This window comes from Oncorhynchus keta, chromosome 4 (assembly GCF_023373465.1).
Source record: "Oncorhynchus keta strain PuntledgeMale-10-30-2019 chromosome 4, Oket_V2, whole genome shotgun sequence".
Taxonomy (NCBI): Eukaryota; Metazoa; Chordata; class Actinopteri; order Salmoniformes; family Salmonidae; genus Oncorhynchus; species Oncorhynchus keta.
Genome location: NC_068424.1, coordinates 23,753,377 through 23,773,348, shown reverse-complemented (window position 1 = coordinate 23,773,348; position 19,972 = coordinate 23,753,377). Strand labels below are relative to the sequence as shown.

At 42.8% G+C, this 19,972-nt stretch overlaps 1 protein-coding gene across 4 annotated transcripts; it reads left to right on the top strand.

Annotated features, from left to right (window-relative positions):
• The first annotated feature begins 2,042 nt into the window (after positions 1–2,042).
• Positions 2,043–19,768, top strand: dcaf11 (ddb1 and cul4 associated factor 11). 4 transcript variants are annotated; one of them, XM_035756985.2, is made up of 15 exons: positions 2,043–2,208; positions 4,059–4,306; positions 4,621–4,748; positions 4,997–5,115; positions 5,204–5,268; positions 5,480–5,580; positions 5,760–5,906; positions 6,269–6,323; positions 6,833–6,901; positions 7,035–7,092; positions 7,355–7,540; positions 10,810–10,963; positions 17,865–18,017; positions 18,190–18,296; positions 18,521–19,768. In XM_035756985.2, the coding sequence occupies exons 2-15, from the start codon at positions 4,095–4,097 to the stop codon at positions 18,590–18,592; spliced, it is 1,626 nt and encodes a 541-aa protein (XP_035612878.1). In that variant the 5' UTR covers positions 2,043–2,208; positions 4,059–4,094; the 3' UTR covers positions 18,593–19,768. The 4 variants fall into 4 exon arrangements, with proteins under 4 accessions (XP_035612878.1, XP_035612874.1, XP_035612890.1 ...); XM_035756981.2 differs by having other exon boundaries at positions 2,044–2,208; positions 4,084–4,306; XM_035756997.2 differs by lacking the exon at positions 2,043–2,208 and adding an exon at positions 2,227–2,500 and having other exon boundaries at positions 4,084–4,306.
• Positions 19,769–19,972: the final 204 nt, after the last annotated feature.

The following is a 19,972-nucleotide window of genomic DNA, read 5'->3' as shown; positions in this document are numbered from 1 at the left end:
ATGGGAATGTCTTCCAACCTCTTATCTCCACATGGTGTGGTTGGTCTTGGCCTGCTTATCAACCTTGAAATAACAAATCAACTAATACCATTGAGTTAGTGTAGTATATAATTCCCTTGCCAAATGAAATACAAAACTTTTTTTTTAAAGATCATGTGCAATCATGCATTAAGATAGTTGTGTACCTACAGTTGAAGTAGGTCGGTTAGGACATCTACAATGTGCATGACACAAGTAATTTTACCAACAATTGTTTACAGATAAATTATTTGACTTATAGTTCACTGCATCACAATTCTAGTGTGTCAGACGTTTACATACATTAAGTTGACTGTGCCCTTAAACAGCTTGGCAAATTCCAGAAAATGATGTCATGGCTCTGGAAGCTTCTGATTGGCTAATTGACATAATTTGAGTCATTTGGAGGTGTAGCTGTACTTCATTGCCTACCTTCAAACTCAGTGCCTCTTTGCTTGACATCATGGGAAAATAAAGAAATCAGCCAAAACCCCAGAAAAAAAGTGTAGACCTCCACAAGTCTGGTTCATCCTTGGGAGCAATTTCCAAATGCCCGAAGGCACCACATTCATCTGTACAAACAATAGTACCCAAGTGTAAACACCATGGGACCACGCAGCTGTCATACCGCTCAGGAAGGAGACGTGTACTTTGGTGTGGAAAGTGCAAATCAATCCCAGAACAACAGCAAAGGACCTTGTGAAGATGCTGGAGGAAACAGGTACAAAAGTATATTTTTCCACAGTAAAAAGAGTCCTATATCGACATAACCTGAAAGGCCGCTCAGCAAGGAAGAAGCCACTGCTCCAAAACCGCAATAAAAAAGCCAGGCAACGGTTTGCAACTGCACATGGAGACAAAGCTCGTACATTTTGGAGAAATGTCCTCTCATCTGATGAAACAAAAATAGAACTGTTTGGCCATAATGACCATCGTTATGTTTGGAGGAAAAAGGGGAAGGCTTGCAAGCCGAAGAACACCATCCCAACTGTGAAGCACAGTGGTGGCAGCATCATGTTGTGGGGGTGCTTTGCTGCAGGAGGGACTGGTGCACTTCACAAAATAAATGGCATCATGAGGCAGGAACATTATGTGGATATATTGAATCAACATCTGAAGACATCAGTCAAGAAGTTAAAGCTTGGTCACAAATGGGTCTTTCAAATGGACAATGACAAAATGGCTTAAGGACAACAAAGTCAAGGTATTCGCGTGGCCATCAGAAAGCCCTGACCTCAATCCTATAGAAAATATGTGGGCAGAGCTGAAAAACGTGTGCGAGCAAGGAGGCCAACAAATGTGACTGTTACACCAGCTCTGTCAGGACGAATGCCAAAATTCACCCAGTTTATTGTGGAAGGCTACTTGAAACATTTAACCCAAGTTAAACAATTTAAAGGCAATGCTATCAAATACTAATTGAGTGTATGTAAACTTCTGACCCACTGGGAATGTGATGGAATAAATAAAAGCTGAAATGAATAATTCTCTCTCCTATTATTCTGACATTTCACATTATTAAAATAAAGTGGTGATCCTAACTGACCTAAAACAGGATTTTTTTTACTAGGATTAAATATCAGGAATTGTGAAAAACTGAGTTTAAATTTATTTGGCTAAGGTGTATGTAAACTTCTGACATTAACTGTATATCTATAAAATAAAATAAAAATATATTTTTTAAAGAAATATTAACAAAAACAAATGTATAGCAGCCATATGAGATGAGGCTAGCTTAGGGGAAGTGCTAGGTAAAGTGCTAAACCTTATGTCATCCCTATAATGTGTTGCTATCCCTGCGGTTTTATGGATGTCCTCATTTCAGAGTTTTCCTGTGGAGAATGCCATCCATGTGTAGAGTTTTGTAGGCATGAGGTCAATTTTCTGAGGTCTTCACATCCAAGTTTCAACATGTCCTGTCAATTTCCACTGGCACAAATTGACTGACTTGGTAGCTTGTTCTCGCGTGAATAGGTCATGTGACACCAAAAGGGCTGGGGTTCTCGCGCAGTTTGCTCCAGTATTGTAAACCATAGAAAAAATAATGAGTTTCTATGTTGTAAACAACATGGCGCATCACGGACTTCGCAACTTCGGTCTGGTTTTATCTTGAAAACATCGGCAGCGAAAACGGCGTATCATCCACAGATAAAAACCGTTTTCTTAAACGGACTCGTGACAACATAATTGGCAAGTTTTTTAGCTTAATATACTACAACAAATAACTGTCAAGCGCGTGTAACCTTATACTTAGAACAGTGTAGGTGTCTTTAGGCTAGGCTAGCTGTATTAGCTAACTAGGTAGCTCGTCAGACAATTCATGCGATGGTTAGCTCGTTTTTTGTAACGAACGTTAGAGCAAGTCGCTTGATGATTTTTGCCACTGCATTTTCTTAGCTAGCTAAGTCTTTGATAGTAGTTGTATGTCTGTGTCAAGAAGACACGGTCAATCCCTTACACGTCAGGCTGCTCACCCATACAGGTGAACAGATTTTTGTATTTTAAAGTAACTATCCTGTGTTTCCAGATTGTTATGAAATATTACTTATAGTTAATTACAACATGAGTTAAATAGTTTACCTTCCCCAAAATGTTAATTAAAGCAGCTATATGTAAGCTTTTGGGGCGACACGACCAAATTCACATTGAAAAGCTATTTCACAGCGGTTTTGACAATATTTTGACAATATTTGTCGACATCAACGTTACTTGTTTTGTCACAAACTGAAATTAGATTAACTATTAGAATAAATAAAAAAAACAGCAAATTGCGGTGCGATTTCTGCATTTTGTACCCTTTTAAGTAACTATGTTAATAAGCAAATGTTATGTGTTGGAATGGTGTTGGTGTAACCCAATGGTGTGGTTTTATGTCATGGAAAAATATGTATGCGAGTAGACAGCTGATTTGCCAGTTCATTCTCCTTAGGAGGATGACATCCTCTATAAGGAATTAGCACGTATCATAGCCATATACACTGAGTGTACAAAACATTAGGAACAACTTCCTAATATTGAGTTGCACCGCTTTTTTTCGCTCAGCGTTGGAGTTATTGACACACTCAAACCGTTCAAAGGCACTTACATCTTTTGTCTTGCCGGTTCAGCCTCTGAATGGCAAACATATGTTTTATTTGCCGCCAGGCTTACAGCTGTAATATGTCACTTTGGCGACCCTACCAAATTCACATAGAAATGTGTTATAGATCTGTCATTCAAATATCTGGGGGGGTAGTTTTTTTTTTTTACCCCTTTTTTCTCCCCAATTTCGTGGTATCCATTTGGTAGTAGTTACAGTCTTGTCTCATCGCCTGCAACTCCCGTATGGACTCGGGAGTGGCTAAGGTCAAGAGCCATACGCTCTCCGAAACACACTGATCGCTTAACCTGAAAGCCAGCCCCACCAGTGTCGGAGGAAACGTCGTACAGCTGGTGACCGAAGTCAGTGTGGTTGCGCCCGGGCCTCTACAAGGAGTTGCTAAAGCGAGATGGGACAAGGACATCCCAGCCAGCCAACCCTCCCCTAACCCGGATGACGTTGGGCCAATTGTGTGCCGCCTCATGAGTCTCCCGGTCGCGGCCGGCTACGACACAGCCCGGTATCAAACCTGGATCTGTAGTGACTACTTTAGCACTGTGCCTTAGACCACTGTGCAACTCGGAAGGCTCGATCTGTCATTCTGGAAGCAAGTCTGAGAAGCGCTAGATCTGTCCTATGTACGCTATTTCTATGCTTCCCATTCTTAAGTTTAGTTTTTGCATCTTTTATTTTCGGTTTTGTACACCAGCTTCAAACAGATGAAAAAACAATATTTTTGGTTATGGAAAATATATTTCAGTGTTAGATCAACTGAAATTAATCGAACTATGTGACAAAATAAGTATAGTACAAGGATTCCATACACTCAGAATTTTTTGCAACTATGCAATGGTGGAGCGATTTCGTCTTAGTGTGGGAAATGTATATAAAACACAGGAAATCACGTTTTTCACTGCACTGGGCCTTTAAAGCATTTGTCATCATTATTCACTTTTCATAGACAACATCATTGACTTCCCTGGCAGGCTCTCGGTATATGGGCTCTCAGTCTAGTTCTGGGATGTCCGGCGGTCGGGGCTCCAGCGGCAACCCTGACCAGTCTGAAGCGGAATCCAACCAGAGCAGCAGCAGTAATAACAGTAACAGCAGTAGAAGTCGTAGATCAGCTGAGGGGCAGCAGGGTGACAGGCAGTCAACAGCAGAGGAGGACGTCGATTTAGCTCAAGTGCTGGCTTACCTATTGAGAAGGTAAGTTGAAGTTGGGACTGGGAGACAGTCTGACCATAGCCTGTACAGTAGCCAAAGAGTAGACCTAGCACTAAAGAAGTTCACTCTGCTCCAAGTTTAAAAAAATACTCAACACAAACTCACATTACTGCTTCTCAGCAGAGGGGAAAACGTTAGTTTTTCCTTTATCATGGTGCTTATAAGGAAATCATGCCAATGCAGAATGGAGTGCTTTCTTCTCTGGAGTTGTGTCCTATGTGTAGCCTCGTCCTAGTTCATGTCAATAAGCACAAGTGTTTCCCCATCCTTCTCCTCCTCTTTGTGTGTACATGAAGGGGCCAGGTGAGGCTGGTCCATGGGAGTGGAGCAACAGGCCTGCAGCTTGTCCAGTCGTATTCGGACTCTGACGAGGACAGCGATGGGGCCTGGGAGGGGCGTCTAGGAGACCGTTACAACCCTCCTGGTAAATTAAGCTGGGTTTCATTGAGTGTACTAGTCACATTTAATCCTACTTTTTAATTTGTGTGCAAGCAATGGAAGAAAAATGACCAAAAATCTGATAAAGTGCTATTCATATAGATATTCCAATGTACTTGACACCACAGTTAAAATAAAAAGTATTGGCATTTTTGTTACACAAGTGTGTTTACACATGTACACCTACTTGCATGCCTCACTGTTCTCTTGCTCACTGCTCCTGTGTCTTGTCAGTGGACTCCCAGCCAGACACTCAGGAGTTGGACCGGAGTGAAATCCGGACTCAGATCCTCCTGACCACGGCCTCATCTGACTTGAAAGGCAGGCAAAGCTTCACCCACATGCTAACAGAGGTGAGGGCAAGCATTATTGGGCAAGCATGTTGGGTCTACTGTGTTCCTCAGGTCTAGAGGGTGATTCTGATTTGTGTTAATCTCTCAGAGGGAACAAGGCCGATGTCGAGGCTCCAGTTTTTCTCACGGAGAGTGTAGTCGCATTCGCTCACAGTGAGTATTACCAAAACGCCTCACATCCACACACTAAAACTAAGCACCGTAAACTCATTGCAGAAACAAGTGAAAGGGGATGTGTTATGAATTGTTCCACTTAAAAGTTGTAATGAATAAAGCCTTATTTATCGGACCATTGACCTGAATGTTAATAGATGAGGAGCCTGTTGTTGCTGAAATCCATTGGTGTTCCGTTTACACTTCTCAGTTTCCTGCCCAATCATGTGACACACAAGGACACATACCAGCAGAAAGCGTTCTGTGGTGTGTACAGTGACGATGGCAACATGTTCCTCTCTGCCTGCCAAGGTAAGGACGTGAACACAACCGTTACAGTAGACTGGGGAGATGATTGAAATTCCTTTAGTTCCTAACCACATCGCTGTGTTTACATGTACATTTACAAAATGGATATTAAAACAATTTCACATTTTTATTTGTAGTGACCACTGATTTCTAAAACATGCATCCTTCCCTGGCTTTCCTAGACCAGAACATCCGTTTGTATGACACCAGTAGCGGGCGCTTTAACCTGAAGCAGACTGTGAAGGCCAGGGACGTGGGCTGGAGCGTGCTGGACGTATGCTTCACCCCCGACTCCCACAACGTGCTCTACTCCAGCTGGTCTGATTACAGTAAGGCTAGGCCACCAGAGCGAAGATACCACCCACACTGGGGGGTGCTGCTATTTTAGTCACCCTGACCTTACCATAGATGAAGGAATGGGTAGGATTATAACTTAATTTGAAGATAGTGAGGTGGAAGGACGGCGCTTCAACCAAAATGAGACGAGGCGCAGTCGATACTCACAGCTATGTCGATCTAATGTAAAAGAACTCAACTCTAACTCATTTTGAAAAAAAAATATTTCTAAACATTAAAACGGATGGTTTTTTGCCATCATGATCTTCACCAGAATATATCTATTTTGGGCTTCTTGTCATGATGTCACTGGGGTGTATTTTGTACTGATGTGTGCTCTCTTGTACCCCTCTAGTTCATGTCTGCAGTGTAGATGGAGACAGTGAAACCCATACCGCCCTGGACCTCAAGTTAGTGGTTCCCCTCATAGTACTTATAGCTTAACCAATCAGGTAATAAACTGTTCTACCTTCATTCACAAGGATGCCTGACCTTGGAACTAGCTATCATTTCAACTGGCCATTGTTCATTTTGTGTGCCACTATAATGGAGCAACAGGAACCATTTAAGTTAGATGAGTTCACAATGTATTACATGAAAAGCTGAGTGACTCCCTTTATATGATTTTCCCACTTATTTCCTGCTGTTTGGGCTAAATCCTAACTTCTTTGTAACTTCAATGCTTTTGTTTACTTAAATTATATGAATTTGTGTAAAAGGGGCTCACTGATTAGGTGGCTCGTAAGTCTACACTTGCACTGAGCTTTGAGTTACGCACGTGTTTCTCTGAAGCTAGGATTCAACTTTTTGAGAGCAGCACCATTTTAGGCCAATTATTTCCATGGATTGTAGATGATGTTCCATAATTGGAGATGTCTCAGTGGAGGAGGCTGGTTAATGTTCTGTTCTTCCCTCTTAGCCCAGACGAGAGGAGGTTCTGTGTCTTCTCTCTGGCTGCCTCCACAGACGGAAAAGAGATCCTTGGAGGGTTGGTGCACACAATTTCTTCATCCCAATTTTACATTTTCAGATCAATTTCTAATATTTTTTTAGTTGGTTAGGGACACGTTTAATTGCCTACAGTGCATATCTCACTCTTCGTTGCTTTATTTTCTTCACAGAGCAAATGATGGCTGCCTCTACGTCTTTGATCGTGAACAGAATAGGAGAACCCTTAAGGTCTGTGTGTGTGTCTGTGCTTATAGACCATATTTGCTGTTGACATTGCACTGCAAGTATTTAGTCACACCCTGGTCATCCTCTGTCTGCCCACCAAGCCTCACACTATCGCCTTGCTGACGATACAGAGCGTCCCTCTTATCTTGGAACCCCTCTGTGTATATCACAACCCACCTCACTGTGTTGACCTCTGCTATCTCTTTCCTCCTCACTCTTTTACACACTTCCCCCCTCTCCTCTTCCCTCCTCCCCATCTCCTTAGATTGATGCTCACGAGGATGACGTGAACGCGGTGGCTTTTGCTGACAGCTCGTCCCAGCTGCTGTTCTCGGGCAGCGACGACGCGCTCTGCAAGGTGTGGGACAGGCGGACGCTGCGGGAGGACAGACCCCAGCCCGTGGGCCAGCTGTCTGGACACAGAGACGGAATCACCTTCATACACAGCAAGGTAATAGAAAAAAAACACTAGCTGCGTGTGTGTGTCCAGCATTTGTAATCACCATCTATCTACACGTTAGGATACAATGTATGTAATCATCCATATCAAAGTACTATTTGAGTATGTACAGTGCCCACAGAAAGTAGTCATACCCCTTGACTTATTCCACATTTTGTTGTTACAGCCTGAATTCAACACTGATTACTTTCTTTTCCCATCTACACACAATACCCCATAATGAGAAAGTGAAAACATGTTTTTCTAAATTTATTGAAAATTAATTACAGCAATATCAAATGTACATAAATGTTCACACCCCTGAGTCAATACTTTGTAAAAGCATATTTGGCAGAGACTAAAGCTTTGAATAAGTTTTGGTGTCTGTATCAACTTTGCAAATCTGGTTTTGGGATTTTCTCCCATTCTTCTTTGCAGATTTTCTAAAGCTCTGTTAAGTTAGATGGGGATTGGCAGTGAACAGCAATCTTCAAGTCTTTTCACAGATTTTCAATGGGATTCAAGTCTGGGCTTTGGCTGGGCCACTCAAGGACTTTAACAATTTTGTTCTGAAGCCTTTCCAGCATTGGTTTGGCTGTATGCTTGGGGGTCATTGTCCTGTTGGAATGTAAATCTTTGCCCCAGTCCAAGGCTGTTTGCATTCTGAAGCAGGTTCTCATCAAGGGTTTGCCTGTATTTGGCTCCATTCATTGTTCCCTCTATCCTTACCAATCACCCAGTCCCTGCTGCTGAAAAGCATCCCCATAGCATGATGCTGCCACCGCCAGGCGTCACGGTAGGGATAGTGTTAGACGGGTGATGAGCTGTGCCTGGTTTTCTCCAGATATAGCGCTATGTGTTCAGACCAAAGAGTAAACATTTTCTAATCAGACCACAGAATATTTTCCCGAATGTGAAAGAATGTGTGTCTTTCACATTCCTTTTTTCAAACTCCAGGTGTGATGTTGTACCTTTCTCTCAGGGGTGGCTTCTGTCTGGCCACTCCCATAAAGCCTAGATTGGTGACATGCTGTAGAGACTGTTGTCCTTCTGGCAGGTTTTCCCATCTCAGCCAAGGAACTCAGAACCAAGGTTCTTCTTGCCCGGTTGCAGTTTGGTCAGATGGCCAATATTGGAGACCACTGTGCTCTTGGAAACTTTCAACGCTCTAAAAATAGTTTTTTACCCTCACGAGATATAAGGGGATACCCAGTCAGTTGCACAACTGAAGGTACTCAACCGAAATGTGTCTTCCGCATTTAACCCAACCCCTCTGAATTGTACATTTACATTTGAGTCATTTATCAGATGCTTTTATCCACAGAGACGAGCGAGTGTATTAATTTTTATACTTTTTATTTTGTACTGGTCCCCTTGTCGGAATCGAGCCCACAACCTTGGTGTTGCAAGCACCATACCAACTGAGCTACATGGGACCATATCTGAATCAGATATATGCCTCCTCACAATTCTATCTAGGAGATCTACGGACATTTCCTTGGACTTCATCGTTTTTGCTCTGACATGCACTGTCAACTGTGGGACCTTATATATAGACCGTTGTTAATTTCTAAATCATGTCCAAACAATTTAATTGGCCGCAGGTGTACTCAAATCAAGTTGTAGTGACACCTCAACGATGATCAAAGGAAATTTGATCCACCGGAGCTCAATTTGGAGTGTCATAGCAAAGGGGTGTGAATACTTACAGTACCAGTCAAAAGTTTGGACACACCTACTCATTCCAGGGTTTTTCTTGATGTTTTACTATTTTCTACATTGTAGAATAATAGTGAAGAAATCAAAAACATGAAGTAACACATGGAATCATGTAGTAACTAAAAAAAAATCATATTTGAGAATATTCAAAGTAGCCACCCTTTGCCATGATGACAGCTTTTGTACACTCTTGGCATTCTCTCAACCAGCTTCATGAGGTAGTCATCTGGAATGCATTTCAATTAACAGGTGTGCCTTGTTAAAAGTTCATTTGTGGAATTTCTTTCCTTCTTTTTAATTAAATTATTAAATTATTAAATTTAATTTAATTTTCCTTCTTAATGTGTTTGAGCCAGTCAGTTGTGTTGTGACAAGGTAGGGGTGGTATACAGAAGTTAGCCCTATTTGGTGAAATACCTAGTCCATATTATGGCAAGAACAGCTTAAATAAAAAAGAGAAACGAAAGTCCACTACTTTAAGACATGAAGCTCAGTCAATACGGAACATTTCAAGAACTTTGAAAGTTTCTTCAAGTGCGGTCGCAAAAACCATCAAGTGCTATGATGAAACTGGCTCTCATGAGGACCACCACAGGAAAGGAAGACCCAGAGTTCCAACTGCTGTGTGTTTGTGAGACACAGAGTAGGTGAACGGATGATCCTGCATGTGGTTCCCACCGTGAAGCATGAAGGAGGAGGTGTGATGGTGTGGGGGTGCTTTGCTGGTGACACTGTCTGTGATATATTTAGATTTCAAGGCACACTTAACAAGCATGGCTACCACAGCATTCTGCAGCGATATACCTCCCATCTGGTTTGTGCTTAGTGGGACGATCATTTGCTTTTCAACAGGACAGTGACCCAAAACACACCTCCAGGCTGTATAAGGGCTAGGAGAGTGATGGAGTGTTGCATCAGATGACCTGGCCTCTACAATCACCTGACCTCCAACCAATTGAGATGGTATGAGAGGAGTTGACCCGCGGAGTGAAGGAAAAGCAGCCAACAAGTGCTCAGCATGTGTGGGAACTCTTCAAGACTGTTGGAAAAGCATTCCTCATGAAGCTGGTTGAGATAATGAAAAGCTGTCATTCTACAATGTTGAAAAATTAAAACCCTTGAATGAGTAGGTGTCATCTTTTGACTGGTACTGTATGTGTAAATTAGACATTTCTGTACTTTAAAAAAATATTTCTAAAAACATGTCATTATGGGGTATTTTGTGTAGATAGGTGAGAGAGAAAAAACTATTGAATCCATTTTGATTTCAGGTTGTAACACAACAAAATGTGGAATAAGTTGAGGGGAATACTTTCTGAAGGCACTGTACATGGTAAAAAAAAATAATATTCATCTGGATAGGTCAAAGCTATGCAGTGCTGTTTCACCAATCAGAAAGGGTGTCGATCAGTGAGGAAGGATGTATTATTAGTATTTTTACCCTCATTCTGTGGTAACAACACCTTCTGTGTGTCCGTTGAATGCACAAATCACCCGCAGGGACAACTATTTCTGTCAGGAATATGTACATCCATCATTAATCTGCCCTCTCCAACTGGCAGGGCGATGCACGTTATCTGATCAGTAACTCCAAGGACCAGTCCATCAAACTGTGGGACGTGAGGAAATTCTCCCCCAAGGAGGGCCTGGCGGCCTCGCGGTTGGCCGTTACCCAGCAGAACTGGGACTACCGCTGGCAGCAGGTGCCCCAGAGAGGTGAGAGGCCTGGGGAAGGGGCTTAGGGACGTTTGAGGCAAAAAGGTTGTTATACATTACTGGTTCCTCTTCTAGCTTGCACATTAGATTAAGGTACTATGCAAGTATACATGGTTAAATCTATCCAACCATTTTTTTCTATTTATTACACAGTTGAAGTCTGAAGTTTACATACACATGGTTTGGAGTCATTAAAAGTATTTTTTTCAACCACTCCACAAATGTCTTGTTAACAAACTATGGTTTTGGCAAGTCAGTTCGGACATCTACTTTGTGCATGGCACAAGTCATTTTTCCAACAATTGTTTACAGACAGATTATTTCACTTATAATTCAATGTATCACAATTGCTGTGGGTCAGAAGTTTACATACACTAAATTTACTGTGCCTTTAAACATCTTGGAAAATTCCAGAAAATTATGTAATGGCTTTAGAAGCTTCTAATTGACATCATTTGAGTCATGTACCTGTGGATGTATTTCAAGGCCTACCTTCAAACTCAGTGCCTCTTTGCTTGACATGGGAAAATGAATAGAAATCAGCCGAGACCTCAGAAAATAAATTGCAGACCTCCACAAGTCTGGTTCATCATTGGGAGCAATTTCCAAATGTCTGATGGTACCACATTCATCTGTACAAACAATAGTACTCAAGTATAAACACCATGGGACCACGTAGCCTTCATACTGCTCAAGAAGGAGACGCGTTCTGTCTCCTAGAGATTAACGTATTTTGGTGCGAGAAGTGCAAATCAATCCCAGAACAGCAGCAAAGGACCTTGTGAAGATGCTGGAGGAAACCAGTAGATTGTTTGGACATGGTTAGTATCTATATTCACAGTAAAATTAGTCCTATATCGACATAACCTGAAAGGCCGCTCAGCAAGGAAGAAGCCACTGCTCCAAAACCGCCATAAAAAAGCCAGACTACCTTTTTGCAACTGCACATGGGGACAAATCGTACTTTTGGAGAAATGTCCTCTGGTCTGACGAAACAAAAATAGAACTGTTTGGCCATAATGACCATCTTTATGGTTGGAGGAAAAGGGGGAGGAGAACACCATCCCAATCGTGAAGCACAGGGGTGGCAGCATCATGTTGTGGGGGTGCTTTGCTGCAGGAGGAACGGGTGTACTTCACAAAATAGATGGCTTCATGAGGAAGGAAAATTATGTTGATATATTGAAGCAGCATCTCAAGACATTAGTCAGGAAGTTAAAGCTTGGTCGCAAATGGGTCTTCCAAATGGACAATGACCACAAGCATACTTCTAAAGTTGTAACAAAGTGGCTTAAGGACAACAAAGTCAAGGTATTGGAGTGGCCATCACAAAGCCATGACCTCAATCCCATAAAAAAAAATTGTGGACAGAACTGAAAAAGCATGTGCGAGCAAGGCGGCCTATAAACCTGACTCAGTTACACCAGCTCTGTGAGGAGGAATGGGTCAAAATTCACCCAATTTACTGTTGGAAACTTGTGGAAGGCTTCCCGAAACGTTTAAACTATTTTAACTAACTATTTTAACTAACTATTTTAACTAACTAAGTATGTACACTTCTAACCCACCGGGAATGTGATGAAAGAAATAAAACCTGAAATCATTCTCTCTACTATTATTCTGACATTTCACATTCTTAAAATAAAGTGGTGATCCTAATTGACCTAAGACAGGGAATTTTTACTAGGATTAAATGTCAGGAATTGGAATTGAGTTTAAATGTATTTGGCTGAGGTGTATGTAAACTTCTGACTTAAAGTGTGTGTTTATATCGTGAAATTGGGATGAAAAAGGGGTAAAAAGCCTACCCCTTTCTCATCCCAATTTCGTGATATCCAATTGGTACTTTAGTCTTGTCCCATTGCTGTAACTCCCATATGCACTCGGGAGAGGCGAAGGTTGAGAGCCATGCGTCCTCCGAAACAGGACCCTGCCAAGTCGCACTGCCTCTTGACACACTGCTCGCTTATCCCGGAAACCAGCCGCGTCAATGTGTCGGAGGAAACACTGTACAGCTGGTGACCGAAGTCAGCATGCATGCGCCCGGCCTGCCACGTGGAGTCGCTAGAGCATGATGAGACAAGGACATCCCGGCCAGCCAAACCCTCCCCTAATCCAGACGACGCTGGGCTAATTGTGCACCACCTCATGGGTCTCCCGGTTGGCTGCGACACAGCCTGGGATCGACCCCTTGTGTGTAGTGACGCCTTAAGCACTTCGATGCAGTGCCTTAGACCGCTGTACCTCTCGGGAGGCCAATCCAACCATTATTACTAAATTTCTTAGAGGATTTGTAGACTAAGTTAGCAGTGGCTTTCGGGCTAGGTTTGGCAACCGGGCTCCCATCAGTGGTCTAGATTTAACATTTGCTTTCAGAACATCTCATAACTGCTGCATCAAGTATTGATGACATGGGTCTACCTACAGTTAGGGCAGAGAATTGCCAGAGACCCCTCGATATGATATCACGATACTTAGGTGTATTGCGATTCTATACGTATCACAATATTATATGTTTTGCTATTTGATTCAGTGATTTTTTTTTTTTTTTTTTTGCGATTCGATGTTCCATACATACTGCTCATTATATGTCTGCTGCAGAGGGACAAGACAAAGCCATAACAACATGTTTTGGGGAGGAAAAATTCTCAACATATTGACTCATCATTTAAAAAAAAAAAAAGTTTAAATCTGAAATCCTTAAGCCATGTCCATTTCCGGTATCATAACGACAAAATCAAATACAATTGTATTTGTCACATACACATGGTTAGCAGATATTAATGTGAGTGTAGCGAAATGCTGGGGCTTCTAGTTCCGACAATGCCGTAATATCCAACGAGTAATCTAACAATTTCACAACTACCTTTTACACACAAGTGTAAAGGAAAAAATATATGAATGAGTGATGGTATAGAACGGCATAGGCAAGATGCAGTGGATGGTATAGAGTACAGTATATACATATTTTTATTTTACCTTTTATTTAACTAGGCAAGTCCAGTTAAGAACAAATTCTTATTTTCAATGACAGCCTAGGAACAGTGGGTTAACTGCCTGTTCAGGGGCAGAACGACATATGAGATGAGTAATGTAGGGTATGTAAACATTATATTAAGTCGCATTGTTTAAAGTGGTTAGTGATACATTTTTTACATCAATTTTTCCATTATTAAAGTGGCTGGAGTTGAGTCAGTATGTTGGCAGCAGCCACTCAATGTTAGTGGTGGCTGTTTAACAGTCTGATGGCCTTGAGATAGAAGCTTTTTCAGTCTCTCGGTCCCTGCTTTGATACACCTGTACTGACCTCGCCTTCTGGATGATAGCGGGGTGAACAGGCAGTGGCTCGTGTGGTTGTTGTCCTTGATGATTTTAATGGCCTTCCTGTGACATCGGGTGGTGTAGGTGTCCTGGAGGGCAGGTAGTTTGCCCCCGGTGATGAATTGTGCAGACCTCACTACCCTCTGGAGAGCCTTACGGTTGTGGGCGGAGCAGTTGCCGTACCAGGCGGTGATACAGCCCGACAGGATGCTCTCGATTGTGCATCTGTGAAAGTTTGAGTGCTTTTGGTGACAAGCTGAATTTCTTCAGCCTCCTGAGGTTGAAGAGGCGCTGCTGCGCCTTCTTCACGATGCTGTCTGTGTGGGTGGACCAATTCACTTTGTCCGTGATGTGTACGCTGAGGAACTTAACTTACTACCCTCTCCACCACTGTCCCGTCGATGTGGATAGGGGGGTGCTCCCTCTGCTGTTTCCTGAAGTCCACAATCATCTCCTTTGTTTTGTTTGACGTTGAGTGTGCGGTTATTTTCCTGACACCACACTCCGAGGGCCCTCACCTCCTCCCTGTAGGCAGTCTCGTCATTGTTGGTAATCAAGCCTACCACTGTTGTGTCGTCCGCAAACTTGATGATTGAGTTGGAGGCGTGCATGGCCACGCAGTCGTGGGTGAACAGGGAGTACAGGTGAGGGCTCAGAACTCACCCTTGTGGGGCCCCAGTGTTGAGGATCAGCGAAGTGGAGATGTTGTTACCTACCCTCACCACTTAGGGGCGGCCCGTCAGGAAGTCCAGTACCCAGTTGCACAGGGCGGGGTCGAGACCCAGGGTCTCGAGCTTGATGATGAGTTTGGAGGGTACTATGGTGTTAAATGCTGAGCTGTAGTCAATGAACAGCAGTCCTCACAGGTATTCCTCTTGTCCAGATGGGTTAGGGCAGTGTGGTTGCGATTGCGTCGTCTGTGGACCTATTGGGGCGGTAAGCAAATTGGAGTGGGTCTAGGGTGTCAGGTAGGGTGGAGGTGATATGTTCCTTGACTAGTCTCTCAAAGCACTTCATGATGACACCCTAGCTAAGTTACCGTAGCTTTCTTGGGAACAGCAACAATGGTGGCCCTCTTGAAGCATGTGGGAACAGCAGACTGGGATAAGAATTGATTGAATATGTCCTTAAACACACCAGCCAGCCAGTCTGCGCATGCTCTGAGGATGCGGCTGGGGATGCCGTCTGGACCTGCAGCCTTGCGAGGGTTAACACATTTAAATGTTTTACTCACGTCGGCTGCAGTGAAGGTGAGTCCGCAGGTTTTGGTAGCGGGCCGTGTCAGTGGCACTGTATTGTCCTCAAAGCGAGCAAAGAAGTTGTTTAGTCTGTCTGGGTGCAAGACATCGTGGTCTGCGACAGGGCTGATTTTCTTTTTGTAATCCGTGATTGACTGTAGACCCTGCCACATACCTCTTGTGTCTGAGCCGTTGAATTGAGACTGTACTTTGTCTCTATACTGACGCTTAGCTTGTTTGATTGCCTTGCGGAGGGAATAGCTACACTGTTTGTATTCGGTCATGTTTCCGGTCACCTTGCCCTGATTAGTAGCAGTGGTTCGCGCTTTCAGTTTCGCACGAACAATGCCATCAATCCACGGTTTCTGGTTTGGGAATGTTTTAATAGTTGCTGTGGGTACGACATCGTTGATGCACTTGCTAATGAACTCGCTCACCGAATCAGCGTATTCGTCAATGTTGTTGTTGACGCAATGCGGAACATGTCCCAGTCCATGTGATCGAAGCAATCTTGAAGCGTGGAATCAGATTGCTCGGACCAGCGTTGAACAGACCTGAGCACGGGAGCTTCCTGTTTTAGTCTCTGTCTTTCGGCAGGGAGCAACAAAATGGAGTCGTAGTCAGCTTTTCCCAAAGGAGGGCGGGGGAGGGCCTTCTATGCGTCACAGAAGTTAAAATAACAATGATCCAGGGATTTGCCCACCCTGGTAGCACAATCGATATGCTGATAGAATTTAGGGAGTTCTGTGATATAATACCAGCGTTTTGGCTCAATATTCTACTGTATACACCCCCCCCCCATCCCTACCTACAGTCAATATTCCCTCTAAGTTGCGAGCGTGCGCAGTAGCCCCGGAACTGCCGTGCAGAAATATCAGCCCACGGACAGACAGAATTTGAACTTCACTCAATTCTCTAGAGCAGTGGTCACTAACCGGTCGATCACTATCGTAGTCGATTGCTCAGATTGTCTGCAGAAATGTAGCGGGCATAGAAGAAAGCCACAGCAAAGTTGTTACTGTGAGATTTAAAACCGTTTCAAACATGACTAGAGAGAGACTGTCAACGAATACAGCAAAGAGCTGCTGTTTTTGAGTGAGTTCATGTATAAGTTCTTACTCAGCACTCTCAACACTTTGTATTCAAAACTTTTATGAGCCATAGAATGCACTTTCTTTCTATAAAAAAGCAGTGCAGCAGTAATGAATTAGTAGGGAAGTGCATCTATAGTCTTGCGTTATTAGTGGCTAGGATCTTTTTTAATATCAAGGAATATTTCATGTTCTGTTCATAGGAGTAACAACATGAATTTGTGCATGAGGCAGGAATAATGCAGTGTGACTCGTCTTGCGCCTTCAGCTGGAAGACTGACCCTTTTTGGTCAGGGAGAGTGAAGGGATGTTGAGAGGCGGACCCTCAGATTTCTGCTCTCCCTCCGCTGATACTGACCATCAGATGCAGGCACCATCAGCCCAGAAAAATAAAAAGCAAATTATTTAAATGTATGCTCACTCAGATGTGCCTCATAAGTTATACACAACAGATCTATTACAGGTGTGATCATATAGCCTACCATAAATGTTTAAATATAATGGTACAAACATCAATGCATTGGCAGGGCAATTCAAGCAAAGCGAATATGCGGTGATAATGTATTAGGCCAATAGCTTACTGCACAAACCTCATTGCTACAGTACTTTTCATTTTTATTTTAATTGGAAAATGTTGAATAGGCTTATGTTTTTTAAATCAAATCTGAGTGGTTGATCTTGGCTTGCATTTTGACTCTTGTGATATTGACTCAAAAGGTTGGTGACCACTGTTCTAGAGTTTTCCCTGTTAACATTATCAACATTTCCCTTTGCTGTGGAAATTGTGATCGAATCAACGCAATATTAGCTATTTCCAATGCAACATCCCGAAACAAAATTAGCTACTTAACAATAGTCATGGATACCACGAAAAACGGGGTAAAATTACCCCAAAAAATGTAGAGAAAAAAATGTTATGGGATGCATTTTCTCCATTGTTTTTGATGGTAGTCCACTCTGGTAGGCCTACATTATGATCAAATAGCCACAGTAGCCCACGTGGCCACTGTTAACAGTGACTTAAAGCAGGTACAGCCTCAGTGTTCATAGTAAACACGCGCTGGAAGACCTGAAAGTCTGCTCAGTGCCGAGGGAACATTGCCTACAGTATTTTTTGAGCATTTATCCTCCACTACATGTCCTATTGTAAATCTTTGGCCATAAGGCAGCTGTATTTGACTGTGTAAATAGAAGGCGGTGTTGACTGACCTGTCGTTTGACTGCTGTTCTTCTTTTCGCCTGTCCTCCCAGCCCTGAAGAGACACAAGCTGACCGGCGACACCTCGGTGATGACCTACAGGGGTCACGGAGTTCTGCACACACTCATACGCTGCCGTTTTTCCCCGGAGTTCACCACCGGACAGAGGTTCATCTACACCGGCTGCTCCACTGGGAAGATCATCGGTGGGTCACTATGCCTGGGTGTGGATGTGTTTGTGTGTGTTGAGAGAAATATAGTTTGATTCTGTTTATGTAGAATGCAAAGTGTGTACGTATGTTGGTCTGTATCTGTGGGAGAGAGAAATGGGAGTCAAAAGCATTGTAAAGGGGTTTAACGGACTCTGTGTGTGTCCAGTCTATGACGTGCTGACGGGCAGTGTGGTGACCAGACTCTCTGAGCATGACGCGTGTGTGAGGGACGTCAGCTGGCATCCCTACCAGGACAACATCATCAGCAGCTCCGTAAGTCTCTAACTGGCTCTGCTCCACTTCACTGAGGGGATGTCTTCAATTCAGGAAGTTAATTTAGACCATTCAGAATACCTATCTCATTAAATCAATGTGCTTGTAAGTTCTCTTATCTTTCCTGTTATTTAACATATTGTTCCTTTTCTTCCCTCTTATTCCCACTTCACTCATTATTTTTGTCTTTCTCTCCCTCAATCTTTATTTTATTTTTTTCACAGTGGGACGGAGCAGTGCGTGTTTGGGAGCACAGGCAGACCCACCCACTGGATGAGGAGAGGGAGAGGGACTAAAAGAAGGACTGGAAGTGATGATGTCATAGGTATGGGATAGCCTGACCGTGTCAGTCAGTGACATCACTCTGGGGAGAGGTGGAACCACAACAGAGGGAGAGAGCGAAACAACAAGCTCAGAGCGAGCCGTGAAATCTCATTGATTCAATGCTGGATAACAATAATTATAGTGTGATTGTGAAGTGTTAATCTCCCAATTCTACCTTCTTACTTCTCTGTGTTGGTGCAGAAGCCATTATTACCCCCGTATTCGCCAATCTGCAGAGAACGGCAACATTTTTAGCGAGACAGTTGAGGCATTGTCTTCTGACAGGTGGTGGTATTCCTACACAGCACTAGTCCTTCCACCGACAGTGCAGACGGAACCATGCTATCTAACTTTAAGACCATGACAGTTAAGAAGAGTTGATGTCTCTCCTCATGCAAGTATAGGCTAAAGAAGGCTGCAGCCTTTTCTAAGTTGGGCTGGAGTCTTTTATGCAGAACCTATTAAAGCTCAAAGCTAACTAAATGCTTGCTCCGCGAGCCCCCAACAAGCCTCTTAACAGTATGTTTTTGTTGCTTTGAGTAAAAAGCATCACCCAAATAATGTATACTGTATGTAGACGGAAACAATGTTATAAATTACAGGCGAATTGTGAACAGCCACAAAGACTTGTGACAATTCTGTATAAGATATAATACTTTAATGGTATTAATGTCCATGGGTAAGAATAACTTATTTTGGAGTCCAACAATTCCAATTCAAATATTTGAATGTGTGAATTATGTGTGTTGGGGTTTAAGACACAGTGAAGGGTTGGGAGATGTGTGTGTGTGTGTGCACGTGTGGATACCCACTGGGCAAAAACTGGTTGAATCAACGTTGTTTCCACGTAAAAACAATTTATGTGAAGTTGAATCGACATGGAAAACTGATTGGATTTACAAAAAGTCATCAACCTAAGGGAATTTAATATTGTTTTCACCAAACTTTTAACCTAAATCCGATGATGAAATGTTTTGTTGAATTCACATTTGCTGACAACTCAACCAATTGTAAATCAAAACTAGACATCTGCCCAGTAGGTACACACACATTAATGTGTGTATGTTGTTTGACTGTGTGTTTATATCGATGTTCATGTTCCAATCTCAATTGTTTTACAATATCAATAAAACATTTATTTGAACATATTCACCAGAGTTATTTTGTAGAAGTACATAACCTGCCAAATACAGTCGTCAGAAATAATATGAAGGGAATTGCCAGATTGATATCATGAAAGGTTATCTGATAACAACTGTAATTGTTACTACTTCAGTCACCTGTCTTTGCAGTAATTTGCTTTACAGATGGATTTTCACAAAAGTCGCTGCTTGAGCAATAAGAAGCAAGAG